Source organism: Camelus ferus, chromosome 6 (assembly GCF_009834535.1).
Source record: "Camelus ferus isolate YT-003-E chromosome 6, BCGSAC_Cfer_1.0, whole genome shotgun sequence".
In the NCBI taxonomy this organism is placed as follows: Eukaryota; Metazoa; Chordata; class Mammalia; order Artiodactyla; family Camelidae; genus Camelus; species Camelus ferus.
The window spans coordinates 47,883,877-47,900,607 of NC_045701.1; the positions used below are offsets into that span (position 1 = coordinate 47,883,877).

General features: G+C 34.5%; 1 protein-coding gene across 4 annotated transcripts in view; it reads right to left on the reverse strand.

The window, feature by feature from the left end:
* Positions 1-9,315: 9,315 nt before the first annotated feature.
* KLHL28 (kelch like family member 28) overlaps positions 9,316-16,731 on the reverse strand; it is a 34,674-nt gene continuing 27,258 nt past the window's right edge. For 3 of the 4 annotated variants that reach the window (XM_006183213.3, XM_014557972.2, XM_032481952.1), the window contains exons 4-5: positions 15,033-15,241; positions 9,316-13,872 (exon numbers count right to left, since the gene is read on the reverse strand). In XM_006183213.3, the coding sequence (XP_006183275.1) occupies positions 13,709-13,872; positions 15,033-15,241 (373 nt within the window). In that variant the 3' untranslated portion in view covers positions 9,316-13,708. Of the gene's footprint in view, positions 13,873-14,431; positions 15,242-16,731 lie in introns of all 4 variants that reach the window. The other variant, XR_004320680.1, reaches the window with a different exon arrangement.

Consider the following 16,731-nt stretch of genomic DNA (forward strand, 5'->3'; position numbering starts at 1 on the left):
CAGGCAAGTGTCCTAGATTCTCTCTCACTAATGAACTCTTAAGATTTTTTAAAATTATTTATGTAAGCGGTAGCTCATAATCAGTAATGGATTTAATGTGTAATGGAATTTAAGTATGCCTTCTGGACCCCAGATGGTTAGGATTTAAGGATAATAGGTATTTGATATGGTGGTAGTTGCCTAGTAGAAAGAAGAAATTATCCCCTTCGACCAAATAGTAAAAAAGGGTGTAAAAGAATGAAGTAAACAAGATTATTGCAGAATGTGAAGGTGAGGGTATGGAAAATTCTTTATAACTTTAAACACCCTTAGAGAAATCAGATGCTGGGGCGGGGAGGGGGCAAAAGATGTGAGGGAATAATCAGAATATATTTTTAATCAAAAGGCCATAAACCACAACTATATCTACGGGGAGAGCAGAAATGGTTTTTAAACTTTGGCCTCAATCGAAGGGGGATGAAGAACAAATAAAGCAAACTTAAGGAGAAATCTCCAACATTTAAGGAGAAATTTCCAACTTCTCTGCAGCAAAAGAAACATGACTCTCCTTCAAAGTTAGCAAATAATCCTAGATGTATCCTTCAAAGTAGCTTTTCATTATTATTAGGATTGACTTAACGTCTGAGGCCATGTCACTGGATCTGATCCAATCAAAGAAGAAGCGAAACTAAAGATGACTATCACAGGCAAGCTTACTACAGCGAATCCTAGGTTCCAGTTCACTCTTCACAGAGTAGGATCAGACAAACTATATAAGCAGATGACTACTATGACACACAAACAAAAAGCTGTACGTGTGAGCATACCAGCACTTTAAATTTATAATTAAATTATTTAATGACATTTAATTATTTGACAATAATTATAATGCACCGTAAGTAAGCAGGAAAAGTACACAGTTTCTGTAAAAATGACTGCAATTAGTACTATGAAACCATAACCTAAGCAAACACTTATATTCTTCTCATCTTCCTTTGTTAAAATCAAAAGCTAAAATCACGTAGCTTTTAAAGTTCATCTTAACAATGCCGTACTAACAGGTTCCTACACACCCAACTGGCCCAGGTTTCACTATCAGCCTTTAATTTCAAATAGAATTTGAGCCCAGAGAAAACAACCTTTGTTGTTCCCTCTCTGGGAAATTGAGAAAGTGAGGAGGCCTCTGTAGCTAGATGATATCTTTATATGCTGATATCTACCTGAGGATCTGTATTAGATTATATACCCTCAATGAGCAATCAGTTCCATAATCCATCCCTTGCTTTCTCAGTGACATCTGTAAGGTATCAAGAGGAGTATCGCTAAAAATTAAAAAGGGAGCTGCTCTGATGGGGCCCTCAAAACTGATGTGGTGTAGAACAAGAGCTTGGGGACCAAATGAGCTGTGTAGACAACAGCCTGGTAGAATTAGAAACCTGCTGTTGTATGCTTAGCTACATGTTCCTAACTTGCTTGTTTTCCCTTTGAATTTTGTAAAGTCTAAATTTTAATATGATAAGAAAAATCATATATAAATCACAAAGAATTCAGTAAACTCAAAAAAAAGTGTAAAGAGAAAAGTGATCATCCATGATTTCTCCACCCAATGATAATCATCGGTTTCTACTGGTAAAGATTTTTTGAAAAGCCCAGACTGGTTCCATAGTGCTGAAGAGAACCAAGAACCAAGGAGTGGGGACTTTGGAGAAAGAAATGTATACTCCTGGGGGCCAGCATAGGGACGATAGAAGTAATCAGCACAACAAAACGTCTAGAGGAAAGTGTTCATAGCAGGACTATATGCAATAACCAAGACATGGAAGCAACTTAAAGGTCCATCAACATGGATGGAAATGGAGATCATCATACTAAGTGAAGTCAGCCAGAAAGAGAAAGAAAAATATCATATGATATTACTTATATGTGGAATCTTAAAAAAAGGACATAAATGAACTTATTTACAAAACAGACACAGACTCACCAACATAGAAAACAAACTTGTGGTTTACCAGTGGGAAAGGAAGTAGGAAAGGATAAATTGGGAGTTCAAGATTTGCAGATACTACTATATATAAAATAGACAAACAACAACTTTCTACTGTATAGCACAGAGAGCTGTATTCAATATTTTATAGTAACCTATAATGAAATAGAATATGAAAAGGAATATGTATATATGTATGTATGTATGACTGTACACCAGAAATTGACACATTGTAAACTGATTATACTTCAATTAAAAAATACATTGATCATAATTAGCTTGCTTTAAGGGTAGAGTAGGAAAAAGTTGGCTGAGGGGGGTTTGTAAAAGCTGGCTGAGGGAACAATAAATAATTCTGCACACCCCGCATATGGAAATGTTAGGGCAGAAGGAAAGGAGAGGAGGGGAGATGAAGGCAGGAAGCTCAGGAGAGCTGACTTGTACTCAGGTCAAGAAGAGACCAGGTGCAAGCTTAAAGGAAACGGCTAGCTCAACATGCCAGAGGACTTCCCTCTGTACAGTCACCATTGATTGACTCACCTTTTCCCCATTCTAGACACGTGCACATCTCCAGGGCAGAAATCATTTCTAATTCAACTAGCAAATAATAGATAGTGAGTATGTATTACATACAGGCTGCAGAGAAAGTATGTCTGCTATTAACTTGCTCCAGCTTTGTAGCTCCCAAACCAAGCTTAGCCTGCTTGGGCAGAGATTTCCCCAGCCATCTAGCCGTGATGTGAGGTTTTTGAAACACTCCTTTCCCAGTAGCTGCCTAGCATCCTCAGAGGAGGTTGTAGAGGAAAGAGAATATAGATTGTCCAACATGAGATTTCAAGGGCAATGTATGGTCCTACTGCCTATACATCTAACCCCAAAGCCTAACCACTTTTAATTTCCATTAGAAAGCTACAAATCCTGAAATTAAAGATAAAACAAATTTCAAACACCATCAGATTTTAAAAGAAATTCATTGTAGCTGAAGTTATCCACAAGAAATAATTGTATCAAATATTTTCTAATTCTCGTAGGAGGGAAAAAAACTTGAGAGTAAAGTGAGAGGGCCGTGGGGACAGGTTCTCTTTAATACTCCTGGACTCGTGGAGGGACAGGATTGCTGATTCCCAACCCTTGCCATTTTCTACATGAACACTAGGTGGCAGAGGCTCCTCAGTATAGAATGTAAAGGAAAGTTCATTTGAACTTTCTGGCCTTTAAGTACTAACCTACTTTGTAATTTGGGTGAGGCAAGTCTCATTTTCCTTCCATTCTATGACAGTATACACACTCACAGCTTGGGAATAACATACAGTGGTGATGCCTTTGAGGAGGTTGGCTATGCTCTCTGCCAACAACAACCCAGCTCAAATTCTGTCTGTAAATCGATTCCTGGGGTTTCTTCGTCGTATCCACAACCCTCATGTTTTCTGGCTTCCTCTCTGCTTTCTTCACCTCTTCTTTAAAAAGGATTAGGAATTCCTGTCCCTTGAGAGTTTATGGAAGTGCCAGAAGCCCTGATTCGGGATTGACATTCTTCCCACAGGAAAAAGATAATAGAATTTCAGACTTTTGAGGTGAACCTGGTTATGTAATCATATTACCACTGGATTATCTTTATTATGATCAGTTCTCAACTGATTTTCTTGTTGTCAAGGAGAAGCAAGTATATGGCAGTTAAATGTATAGAAACAAAGTAAACTGACTGGGTCCAAAGTTGGGCTCTTTCACTGGTTGTGTGGCTTTGGTCCTATGACTTAACCCCTCTATTTCCACTTTCCTAACTGTAAAATGGAGGTAATAATAGGATATAGCTCATAAGGTTGTGGTGAAAAGTTAATGAATTATTATATACAGCACTTAGTTCCTGGCACATAGTAAGCACCATGAAAGTGTTCGCTAAGATTATTATTGATTCCTGTTTCAATATTCTGTTAAGAAATAAAATTAGTGGGTAAGTAGTGGACTTCAGAAAATGAACTAAATTTTGTGCGAATATTTCAAGTTTGTTGGCTGAAAACCAACCATTGCTAGAAATACCATCGCTAGTATTTCTGTGGCTAATAAGCTCACAGAACAAATTATAATATTAAAACAGTAAAAAATTGTTAAATTCATGACTTAGCTTGAAATGCAAAAACAAATAAAGCAAAAATTAAAATGTTGGCGGTAAGTGAATAGCTTTGTATAGCACAGGGAATTATACTCAATATCTTGTAATAACCTGTAATGGAAAAGGATCGGAAAAAGAATACGTGTATGTATAACTGAAACACTTTGTTGTACACCTGAAACTAATACAACATTGTTAATCAATTATACCTCAATTTAAAAAAAGTGAATAGCGTAAATTTTCCTAGATACTAAAATAATAATGAAATATCACATCTTGTTCCTGCTCAAAATTATTTATCCACCAGATACTGTCCAAAATAGTTTACCCCGATCTGGCTCTAAAACTTTTGGAGACAGAGTCCTCTATTCATTGGGAAACACCTATGCTATTAGATTCTAGGACCCCTGCTTACTTAAATTCTTAACTGTCCTCAGGGCACACACAAGAACATCCTTTCCAATACTTTCTGCCTGATCAGGACGACAAAAGTGATTGGCTCATTCTTATTTAGATCCTTCCTTACTTAATAAGGGATTTTAGGCATTTTTCATGCACACTAAAAATAAGAAGCTTTTCATTTCTTTCATTATATTTCAATGTTAGACATAATTTGAACCAAAAAGAACCTGAGGCCAAGTGTTACCTTTTAATACAACACTGAGTAGGTAAACTAATAAAAACAGCCTATAAGGTATTCTTGTTTATTTTTGATGGGAATGCAAAATGGTACAACCTCTTGGGACAGTTGGGCAATGTTACAGACTGAAGGTTTGTGTCTCTTCAACATATGAAAACTGAAACTCTGCCCTACTCCATGTGTTGGTATTAGGTGAGGCCTTTGGGAGGTCATCAGGATTAGATAAGGTCATGAAGATGGAGCCCTCATGAGTGAGATTAGTGTCCTTATAAAAGTCATGAGAGACCTCAATTCCCCCCTCTACTCTGTCACATGAGGACACTAGAAGTCAGCAGACTGCAGCCCCGAAGAGGTTTTCACTGGAACCCAATCATGATGGCACCCTGGCCTTGGACTTCCATCCTCCAGAACTTTGAGAAATAAATATGTTGTTTATAAGCTGCTCAGTCTGAGGTATTGTCTGTTGCAGCCTGAGTTAAAACAGGCAAAATGTAGCAAAATTCCATATTATCTACTCTTTAGCCCAGCAATTCCACTTCTAAAAATCTATGCCCAAAACACAAAATGACAAATGCACAAGGCTATTCACTGCTGCATTATTTGTAAATGCAGAAATCTAAAAACAACCCAAATGTCCATCAGCATGAGACTGGTTAAAAATTTTATGATCTATCTACACACTAAGGTGCTATGCAATTATAAAAAAGATTGGGAATTATCTTCATATACTGATATGGAATAATCTGCAGACTATATTAAGTGAAAAAAAGTTGAAAAACAGATTTTACGTATGAAAGGGTGATAAAACAAATGTGGCAAAATGTCAAAAATTGGTGTACCTTGAAAAAGACATATACTAACTTTCTGTATTATTCTTGGAACTTCTCTGTAAGTTTATCATTAAGTTATGTCAAAATAATTCTTTAAAAGCAGTGAGGCTTTCAGTGGAACTTAAAGGAAGTATCCACTGGCTTAAGATGTGTTGATTGAAACACATGTATTCAAATAAATATATTACAAAATCATGAGTTTATGATATTTGATCACCTTTGGAGTTTTCTAGGAGTTTTCATTATTTTAAAGATTGAGACAGGACATCTCAAAAATGTTCTCCTAGGGCAATCTACCCAAGCAATAGAAATAAAAGCAAGAATAAACAAATGGGACCTAATGAAACTTACAAGCTTCTGCACAGCAAAGGAAACCATAAGTAAAACAAAACGACAACCTACAGAATGGGAGAAAAATTTTGCAAATGAAACCAACAAAGGCTTGATCTCCAGAATATATAAGCAGCTCATACGACTTAATAAGAAACAGCCAAACAACCCAATCCAAAAATGGGCAGAAGACCTAAACAAGCAATTCTCCAAGAGAGACATACAAATGATCAATAGGCACATGAAAAAATGCTCAATATCACTAATTATCAGGGAAATGCAAATCAAAACTACAATGAGATATCACCTCACACCAGTAGGAATGGCCATCATTCAAAAGTACACAAATGACAAATACTGGAGAGGCTGTGGAGAAAAGGGAACCCTCCTTTACTGCTGGTGGGAATGCAGTTTGGTACAGCCACTGTGGAAAACAGTATGGAGATTCCTCAAAAGACTAGGAATAGACTTACCGTATGACCCAGGAATCCCACTCCTGGGCATATATCCAGAAGGAACCCTACTTCAGGATGACACCTGCACCCCAGTGTTCATAGCAGCACTATTTACAATAGCCAAGACATGGAAACAGCCTAAATGTCCATCAACAGATGACTGGATAAAGAAGATGTGGTATATTTATACAAATACTATTCAGCCATAAAAACCGACAACATAACACCATTTGCAGCAACATGGATGTTCCTAGAGAATGTCATTCTAAGTGAAGTAAGCCAGAAAGAGAAAGAAAAATAACATGAGATCGCTCATATGTGGAATCTAAAAAAAAACCAAACAAACATAAATACAAAACAGAAACAGATTCATAGATATAGAATACAAACTTATGGTTGCCAAGGGGGAGGGGGGCGGGAAGGGACAGACTGGGAGTTCAAATTTGTAGATACTGACAGGCATATGCAGAATAGATAAACAAGATTATACTGTATAGTACAGGGAAATATATACAAGATGTTGTGGTAGCTCACAGCAAAAAAAAATGTGACAATGAATATATTTATGTTCATGTATAACTGAAAAATTGTCATCTACACTGGAATTTGACACAACATTGTAAAATGACTATAACTCAATAAAAAAAGTTAAAAAAAAAAAAGACTGAGAAAGGAATGAATCACACATTTCCCTCAGCCTTTCCTGTATAGATCTTATCTCAAGGTAACCAAATAAGTGATGAAGAAATGCTTTCCTTTCCTGAACCCCAGCTAATAAATGCAAACGGAATGGCAGAGTTAGAAAATTACTATTTTACAACTTAATATGATAATGGATCCAGAAGTAGTCACTAATAGCTGCTAAGACCATCAGGTTTGAGTTTGATGGGGAACTTGATAATGAAGGATCAGGTTGACAACTGAACTCAAACTGTGATTAATGTTAGCATCACTAAAAGTGGGATAACCAGACATAATATACTTCAGATGCAATACAACAGGAGGTATGGAAGTACATGCAGCATCAACTATGCTTGCCAAAAAAAAAAAAAAAAAAAAGATCTAAATCTAATCAACAGTTTGCTGCCAACTGTCGACAGTTTATAGAAAATCTGCAGAATAGGATGGTAAATTAAACAACACACAAAAAAGCAATCAGCCAACTCTGAAATGTTGGACAATCTACAGGTAGAATAATCTCACTTACTAACAAATGGCATGAAAAGGGGGAGGAGGGCAGTGACTGGTAAGAGATTAAAAGGGATTTAGGGATTAACAGTAAAATTCAATGAATAATTTTATTTCGATCTTGACTCAATCAACTAACAAAAATTTTTGAGACAGTAAGGAAAATTTGATGGCAGACTGTGTTAAATATTATAGAATATTGTTTTTAAGTGTGATTATAACGTTATTTATAGAATGAAAATTTTAAGTCTCCTTATTACTTAGAGATGCAGCCTCAATTATTTCCCAGTTATATTACATTGCATGTTTGGGATTCTCTTTTAAATATTCCAGAAAAAAAAAATAAGGTGAATAGATGAAGAGGAATTAGGATTAACAAAATGTGCTTAATTGTTGAAGATGGATGATGGGTACATGGAGATCCCATTTCTATTAGAAAGGAAGAAAAACACCTGGAAGACCCATGAAAACCCACTTGAACTTATTATCTTAACACAGAGCTCAATTCTACTCCTAGGCTTAGGAGTTCAGACTCTCCATTGGAACAGATTTTTGTATTCCATCGTGAGTCTATTACTGACTCCTACAATCCACCCATCACATTGTCTTCCAAACTGAGTCAAAACTTCCACTCCCAATACCGTACTGGCCCCAACAAGAGAACTATCTAGTAATTTTAGAAAGAACACGAGAGCTCTGCCAGAGTAGCCTTCTCTCTTCTTTTCTCCCTCCCTGAAGAAAAACACCACCACCACCACCGATCACCGCCATGTCTTTTTCACTCAGATTGTAGGATGTGGTATGTCACTCCTTTACACCTTCTGTTATGTCTTAAACATACTAAGCTCTTAATAACTGCTGACAGATTTTACAATGACTTCTGGGTAATGTGTAAGCTGTCTGCTTGCTTTTGAATTAAAAAGCAGAACTTCAGAAGCGTCTAGTCAAGAAATCTTACTTCTAGTATTTTTATATGTACTCTCAAAATGCATATTTACATATGTCATCCATAATATTTTGAACACTCCAGTATATATCTGTTAAGTTTCTACTTCTACTTTAGGAGTTGTCCTCATTAAGAATGCAGTTGAGGGATTGTTACCTGGCTTTCTAACCAGAAAACCCATGCTCAAAGCAACTACAAACGCTTCTGTTACCCATAATTTGATCAATATCTAATGTTTTGTTAATTAGTTTATTAAATGTCAGGGGCATTTATTGGGGGATAATCTAATGCCTAACATGGCAACAAAAACTTGCTCTTACTAGTGAAATTAAAGTTTCAAGATATGGACTGGATTGTCTACAAGTATATTTCCAAACCTTATATGGATAGGTTATCAGAATCTATCCAGGCCTGTAGTTTACAACTTCCTTAAAGATGGTACCTAGTGTTCAAGTCTTTGTTTATAGCTCATCCTTTAGTAGGACTGCTGGTTACTTGGTGCTGGCCATAAAAGTAACAGAGTCTTCTGGAATGTTGCCTTGTCTGCCTCAAGTAAACCTTTTTTATAAGGTAAGGCTAGTTCAAGAATCTAAAAAGATAGCTGCGACTGCAATGAACTCACCAACTGAACTCTTTTGTGTTGCTTTGTTAATGAATGTTTCTTTAAGAGTCTAAACGTGTGGCAGAATTTAGTCTAAGACATGTTGTTTTCATTATAACCTGGTAATGAGGATGTAAAGGAGTGGCTATCCCACTCCTCAACTTTTGTGGCCACTATCTACCAAAAAGAACCTAAGAGTTGAGCATGACAAAGTTAGCTTGGGTCAGTTCACAAAGATGGAAATGTACAAAGTCTTGTTTTGCAAATTTATTTTAAATATTTCACATTAAATGAAATTTAACCATAGTCATCACAGAGCATTACCACAATAGTACACACAAAGAACTTAAAAGAAAAGACGAAAGAATATAAACTTCAACAGGCTAAATGCCACTTTAGTATGTAAACAAAAATAAAATAAAACCCTGATGCTAAAAAGATACATATTCAGAGGTAAAATACATATACAAAAACACTTAAACGTTACATAATCCACAACTAGATCACATTCTTTGCTAGAGAGTACATCTATTAGTACTCTACATCTACAAAATTTCAGAATCCTGCTAAAATCAAAACCATATCTGGTTTATGATACAGCACAATTCATAAGGCAAAAATATAGGCATTATCATCCAGTTCTTTAATTTCACTTCTTTTTAAGGCAGACTTGGAACTTTTTGCTTAATATTTTAAAATAAATGGGACTTACACATGATAAGTTGACAAAATTAACAATAAATTATTTCTAGTTAAATACGTGTAATATAATAAGACATATGGATAACAATTTTTCTCTCTGCAGAGATGTAAACTGGATTTTGACTCCATATTCACACCAGTAAGAAAACTTGTAAACCTATGGTATTTAAAACATGTTTTCCTCACTCATTTCAAATGTGTAGCAACACTGAATCAATATACTGTAAGTGAAAATCCAATATATATCCAGCCACAGAATAACTGTATCTAATTAAATCATGCCTAATTAAAGCGCTGTTTCACACACACACAAAAAAGGGGGGGTTAAGAAGTAGAACTGGATGTTAACTTGACATGTGACATCTTTATAATTTCTTAACTTTCAACTACAGAGGTTATAGAGGTTATCACAAGTTTATTGAACTTTAAGCAGTATATTTATTGTAGATTCTGATTTTCCTGAAAATGAGCACTTAGGTGACAATACCAGAAATCCAAAACCAAAACTGAAAACAAACACGGCATTATATTTACATATATTTCCTTCAACATTAGCCAGAGCCTTGATAACATAGTAAGTTTTTTTAAGTTTCTATAATTGTTTTTCTACTAGAAAATATATTATCCAATTCTAGGAAAGTTTGAGCTCTATAAATATTAGGTTTTTAAATAATTCTCTTTTATGTCAATAAAACCTAACTGGACACTAAAGGATACAAATATTTATACATAAACCAGATCTCCAATCACTTCTTTGATGCTGGAAATAAGGAATTAGATTCACACTTTACCGTAATAGTTATCTGGGTACAGGTCTCCTTCACTATATTTTACCCTTTGAGTGAAAAGACTGTATCATTTCTATTTCTAGCCCCTGTAGTATCTAGCGCAGTATCGCAAACATATTGTAGACCCTCCATATCTGTCAAGCTATCAAAATAATTTTTCAAAACCTAATGCCATTCTCTTATTACTTGATACCATGTCCTATAATGTAATATTCATATTTAAAATAGTATTAGCAATAATACATGAAACTTATATAACTATCCTTTGGGCTACATTAAAAATCACTTGGATTCTATTACTATATTCAACATACATTAAAGAGCCGAACATTCCTAACAGATTAAGTCTTCATAACACAATTACAGAAGGCAAGTATCTTCTAACTGATAAGATTAATTTCTATTTCCCACTGTTACTTTTTTCCAAAATAGTTCTGGGCAATCTTAAATAGCTTTCTCCTCCTTGCCTGAGTATATAAAATTATTTCTAGTATCTTTAACCCTGGGAATTTATAATCACATTTTGATCCTTTTTCATATAAGAAACGTGGCTTTACGTTCACAATTGGTCAGCAAAATATTCATGATGGAACTTCTCACAAATCTATACAAGAAGGCTCCAGGTGACAATACCTCTGATTGCTACGCATAGTACAGAAGGGTTAGCAAACCTAAAATAAGCATTTCTAAACTTTTTTTCTTTTCCTTTCACAGGTTTTCAAATTTGTTCTCTAGTATATGGCTCTTACAATTGCCCAAGATGTTTCACATTAAGCCTTCACCAAGGTGAAACTTAGATTCTTCCAAAACAATGATCAGCTTATGCCTTTGGTCTGATTTACCAAATGATTATATATTTTATACTAATTTGATAGTGGGGATGATATGTGAGTAAAATAAAACATATAGTATAGATCTGTTTACAATTAAATTTCTATAGTCTTTCAAATCCCCTTATCTTCTGGAGAGAGGGGATTAAAATAGTGAAATAGGATGTATTTGACAATTTGACTGATATAAATAGAAAGAAAATTGAGTTGGGGATTTAAAATTAAGTAGGTGATGGAATCTATTCTAAATTGTTTTCTTTTAAATAAAGTCTAGGCCAATCACAATAGTGCACCTTGTTTCTATTCAACAGATTTATTCAAATCAATTAAAAAGTTATTGCTATATATCATTATGTTATTCAAACAAGCAACATAGAAAATATTCAGCCTGTCCATTTTATTAGTAGCTCTTGTTGAGTTCTTAATTAGAAAGAGACTAAAAATCACTTGCAAGGTTTTATAATCTGTGCAAATATTCATAAAGCATGAAGCTACCTGCATGATTAAAGATGAGTTTACATAGTAGTATATATTTAAATCTACAACAGGCAGTTTATGGAAGAACAAGGAAAACTGCAGACCGCCTGGCTATAAATAGTTTTCAACAGATAACATATATGTTAACAAATAAACCTATGTTTTAAATTACAAATGGCTTCTTAACAATAGTTTAGAACATTATGGCACTTAAGAATGCAGTATGAATTTTTTCCTAGGAAACAAATACACGTTAGTTTTGCAGAGACTATAAAGAGATAGCAGACAGTTAAAAAAAAAAGAAAAAAGAAAAAAAATCAAGGAAAGGAAAACAAAATGACTACAGTACCAAAAGTACAAGTACCGACATTCTAATAAAATGCAAAGTAATGTGTTCAAGACTAGCGGACATTTACTAAAACATGCTAAAACAAAATGAGTTAACTAGTTCTTTTTTTTTAAATAAGCTATCACTTGGCTACAGCAAACAATTCTACTTTAAAAGCTTGTTTCTTAAGTGAAAGTAGAACTGAATTTAGAACCATTACTTAAGTAAACATCGAGTTCCAGTTTTCCTCAATAACTTTAAAATATTCAGTTACCTAAGTAATGTACAAAGTAATGCGTAACTGCCTAGCGCTTTATATTTAATGCATATATTTTTGTTTTTAAAAAGGGCATATAATATGTGGTACAAGAAAAAAGAAGACAGAAAAACGTACCTTTCTTTAAATCACTATTCAGGAACCATGAAAAGCATAACATAGACCATTTAAATGATGTTTGAATGTTAACATTAGTATAATGACTAACATTTTTAATAAGCAAAAATGAACCAAGCCAGTAAAAATGAAAAATACTATTGAAACATGTCATGCGTATCTCACATTGAACATCCAAAAGAACATGTTATAGCCTTGTTATAGATCCTACAGTTAGCACCATTTTTATATCTGAACACTTTGAAAAAGCAAACAAAAGTCTTAAAAAACTAAAATTATTGTAAGGATACATTAAAAAAAAACAATGTGCATTAAGGGTGGGTACTAAATATGTGTCAAATATTTACATCAACACTGGGAAGCCTGCTGTACTAAAAAACAAAAGCAAAAAAAAACTGATATGCTTAACTCTTTCTAATCATGCTTAGCACAGCATACACAGATGGGTAACTAAATTCATTCAGCATTAACCTGCCCATATAAAAAAGGCATACACAATAAATATCTGACTTCTTAAAACAGGACCCCAAATATCATGATAGTAAATGCATTTATCTTGCAAACTTATTACATCCCCAGCCCTAAAGCCATTTAGCAAGAATGACTCACTATGGCATGTAATCTACAACCCTTAAAAGTACCGGGGAAAAAAAAGCAGCCCTTTGTTTGTTTAAAATGTTAAGCATGTGAATTTATATCCAACAGACAGTATCAGCCCTCTGTCCAGTCACTAAATATACTCCAGCATCTAAGCATCTCTTGTCCTGGTAATCATGGTGCATGTCAAGGAGGGGGAAGAAAGCTAAAATATATGTTTTTTAAAAGCAGCAAGGTTTTCTCCACATGTATGCTTATGAACTTAAAACTATTCTATCCCAGTATTAGAAAAAAAAGTGCACAATTCAATTGGCAAGATCTTTCCTTTTTTTTTTTTTAATGACTGATTCACTGTGTAATCAGGAGCAACCAAAGCTACTTGTCAGTTCAAAGTACCCAACAAAACTCTGAGTCTTCATGCCATTTTAAGTTAAAAAGGAAGCAATGTAGCTTTTGGATTTCAGAAAACTGGGCATCCTTTCATGCGGTACAAGGTTCATCACTACGCTATTTCCACAGTCCACACTTGTCAAAGTGCAGTTAATCCAAAATTGCAGCGACAGTATATCATGCCAGCTGAATCCAGCCATGTATCTGAGATAGGGTCATATTTCTGCACGGTATTCAGATAGGAAGACCCTGAGTGACCACCAACTACATAAAGGTAGTTATCAATTACTGCAGCACCAACTCCTAGGAAAGGTGGGTAAAAATAGGGGAAAAATATGTTAACTATGAAGTAGACTTCACACTAAAAGTAAATTTGTATCTTAATGCTTTCTTAAAATACATTTCAACAATCTGTTATTAACTTACAAGCAATATAGTAATATGTGCTTACTGGAAAAAAAAAATCCCTTGGTATAAAAGTAACAGCTGACATCTTCCTTTGTCTCTCTTCCACAATCCTGCGCTCCCCTCCACCATAGGTAAGTATTATTACTAATGTAGTACATATCTTTCCATATGCTTTCTTCTCAATTTACATTTATATTTTTCAAGAAATCATTCATTTTTATCATTTGCAAATATGTTGAAATTTTAAATATATATTGAACTATATAATTTATGCTTTAAAAATTCTACTTTATATATTATTATATATATAGTTCTAAAAGAACAAGCTACTCAATTTTTTAATATTCTCATTGTTTTATAGCTTTCCCTTTCAATGGTACCACAGAAACTAATTATAGTAAACAACTAAAATAGTTCATTCCATTTTGCCCTTTCAATTTCTTTGCATGCTTACTTTTCAGGAGTTTCTTTAAACATAAATGCAAGGAATACGCCAGAAGCATTTTCCATCAGTAACTTAAAACCTTCCCCTTAAAATAACATGATTTGAGTTTGGGCTCAAAGATAATTTCTTCTTTTCCTCAAAGATGTATTTGTTTTTCTCTATGAAACCTGAAATCCAACACTTTATTTTGCAGATCAACTATACTCCTTGAGGAGGAAAAAACATTTGAAAGTGAACACATATAGGCTGCTGATGTACAATAAAAAACAAAGTAGAACAATCCAAGGATCCTGTGTGTGTAACATATAAAAAGATGACAGTTGTTACAAGGACAAAAAGAGTTTCTATCAGATCATTGTTACCAGCATTTCTCAAAATGTGTTCTCCAAGTCTAAAAAATTATATGCACACTGGCATATTGAAATGTCATAAAGAAACCCATAAAGAAATCTATATGGGTTTGTCTAATCTAGTTGTCCCTCAAGTTTATCATAAAAAAAGTTTCTTCTGGACAAGTAATACTCTGTTATATCCCAAGAAACTATGATTTAAAGAACATCACTATAAAAAACATTGTCCTAAATATTAGAAATTGGTAAGTTATTATTACCTGTTCTGGGTTCTTTCATTGGTCTACACACAGTCCACTGATTTTGATGAGGGTCATATCTTTCAATGCTTGACAAATGTGAAACACCATTATGTCCACCCACCACAAAAATAAATCCTAGCATGACACCCACACCAAAGTGAATCCTTTTATCTGCCATAGATGCAACCATCTCCCAGGAGTCTTTACTTGGATCATAACGTTCCACACTGCAAATATTCACAAAAGAAACAATTAATTCACATATCCTTCATGTCACTCTTAAGAAACCAAAAACCCACTAGAGTTTTAAAAGTGCAAATGGATGGATATAAAAGAAGAGTAGTTTGTCCCAATGTTTAGATTTTGCTGACAAAACTGCAGGGATAAAACCTTATCCTGTAGACTGGTGTGATAACACCCGTATCCTACTCCACTATGCTTCACAAGCAGCGAGATGTCTTAAGGGAACAGAACATTCAGAATCAGAAGATCTGATTAAGTACTAATACTGCATACCTAGAGCCAAATAAAGCCTAGCCCTGCCAGTTTGGATTTGTGTAATCCCAGATAAGTCACTTCCTCTCACCTGCAAACATGGGGATACTATAACCTCAAGGATTCATGTAAGAATAAGGTCAAATGAGTATGCATGTGAAAGGCTTTTGAAAATCACAAGCTGAATATAGATGTTTCCTAAAGATACAAAGGATCTTCCACGCAGCTAAGGAAAAGAGAAGATGAAGGAAGAGAAGGAAAGAGAGGAATTTTTTCTTCAAGGTGAATTCACGGTGGCTTACTGCAAAGCAAACGCTGCAGATTTCGTAACACAAATTGGCTAATCATAATAATCACAGAGTGATTTAGGAGAATTCAGGGATTTAAATCAAATCTTTATTCCAGAGAACCCTTGGCATTTCCAAGCTGCATTATGGAAATCCAAATAAAATCAGAATTTCCAGAAAAGCTTCTCTGGAAAAGGCCTTTAAGCCTAAGCTTTGCCCTGAAGGGGTAACAAAGGCAAGTTTGTTGAGCTGTTCTGTTACTAACTTCTCAAGAAAGCCTAAAGCATGTGAAAGTCAGGAACATAATTCTGGAGTTCAGAATAGGGACTAGACTGTAAACTGGACTAGAAGACTAAACTATAAAGATTTTTGAAAGGATACCAGGATAAAAAACTAGCACAAAATCACTGGACAAGAAGGGTCCAGTGGTAAACTGTAGCAAGAACTTAAACGTCAAGAGTATTACCTCAAAATTAAATTACTTCACCTTTTATCTTATAAATTTCTGCTAGCAGTTTCTCAAAGAATAGAAATGCATGTCAGGGCCCCAAATACTTTTCCTTTAACTAAGAGAGTAATAAAAATGGGGAGTAATTTAGCCTGCACAGAAATAAAAATTTATAGATGAAATGCTGTTCATTACTGTCTCAGTCTGTTAACAAACCATTATAAACTCTTTCATTAAAATGCTCACAACCAATAAAATACATACCATTATTAGAGGGAAGATACAATTAGAGATAAACTCTTTAGAACAGCAACTTTCAACAAAGGTTCAGAATTATGATTAATTTTCCATATAAGCTGTCATTCTATGCTTTTATTTTTTCTTATACATATTTCTCCTTTATTCAGAGAATACTACAAATACAGAAATCTCAGATTTAAACTCCAGCACAGCTCAGATACATAATGATACATATGTGATTATAGAA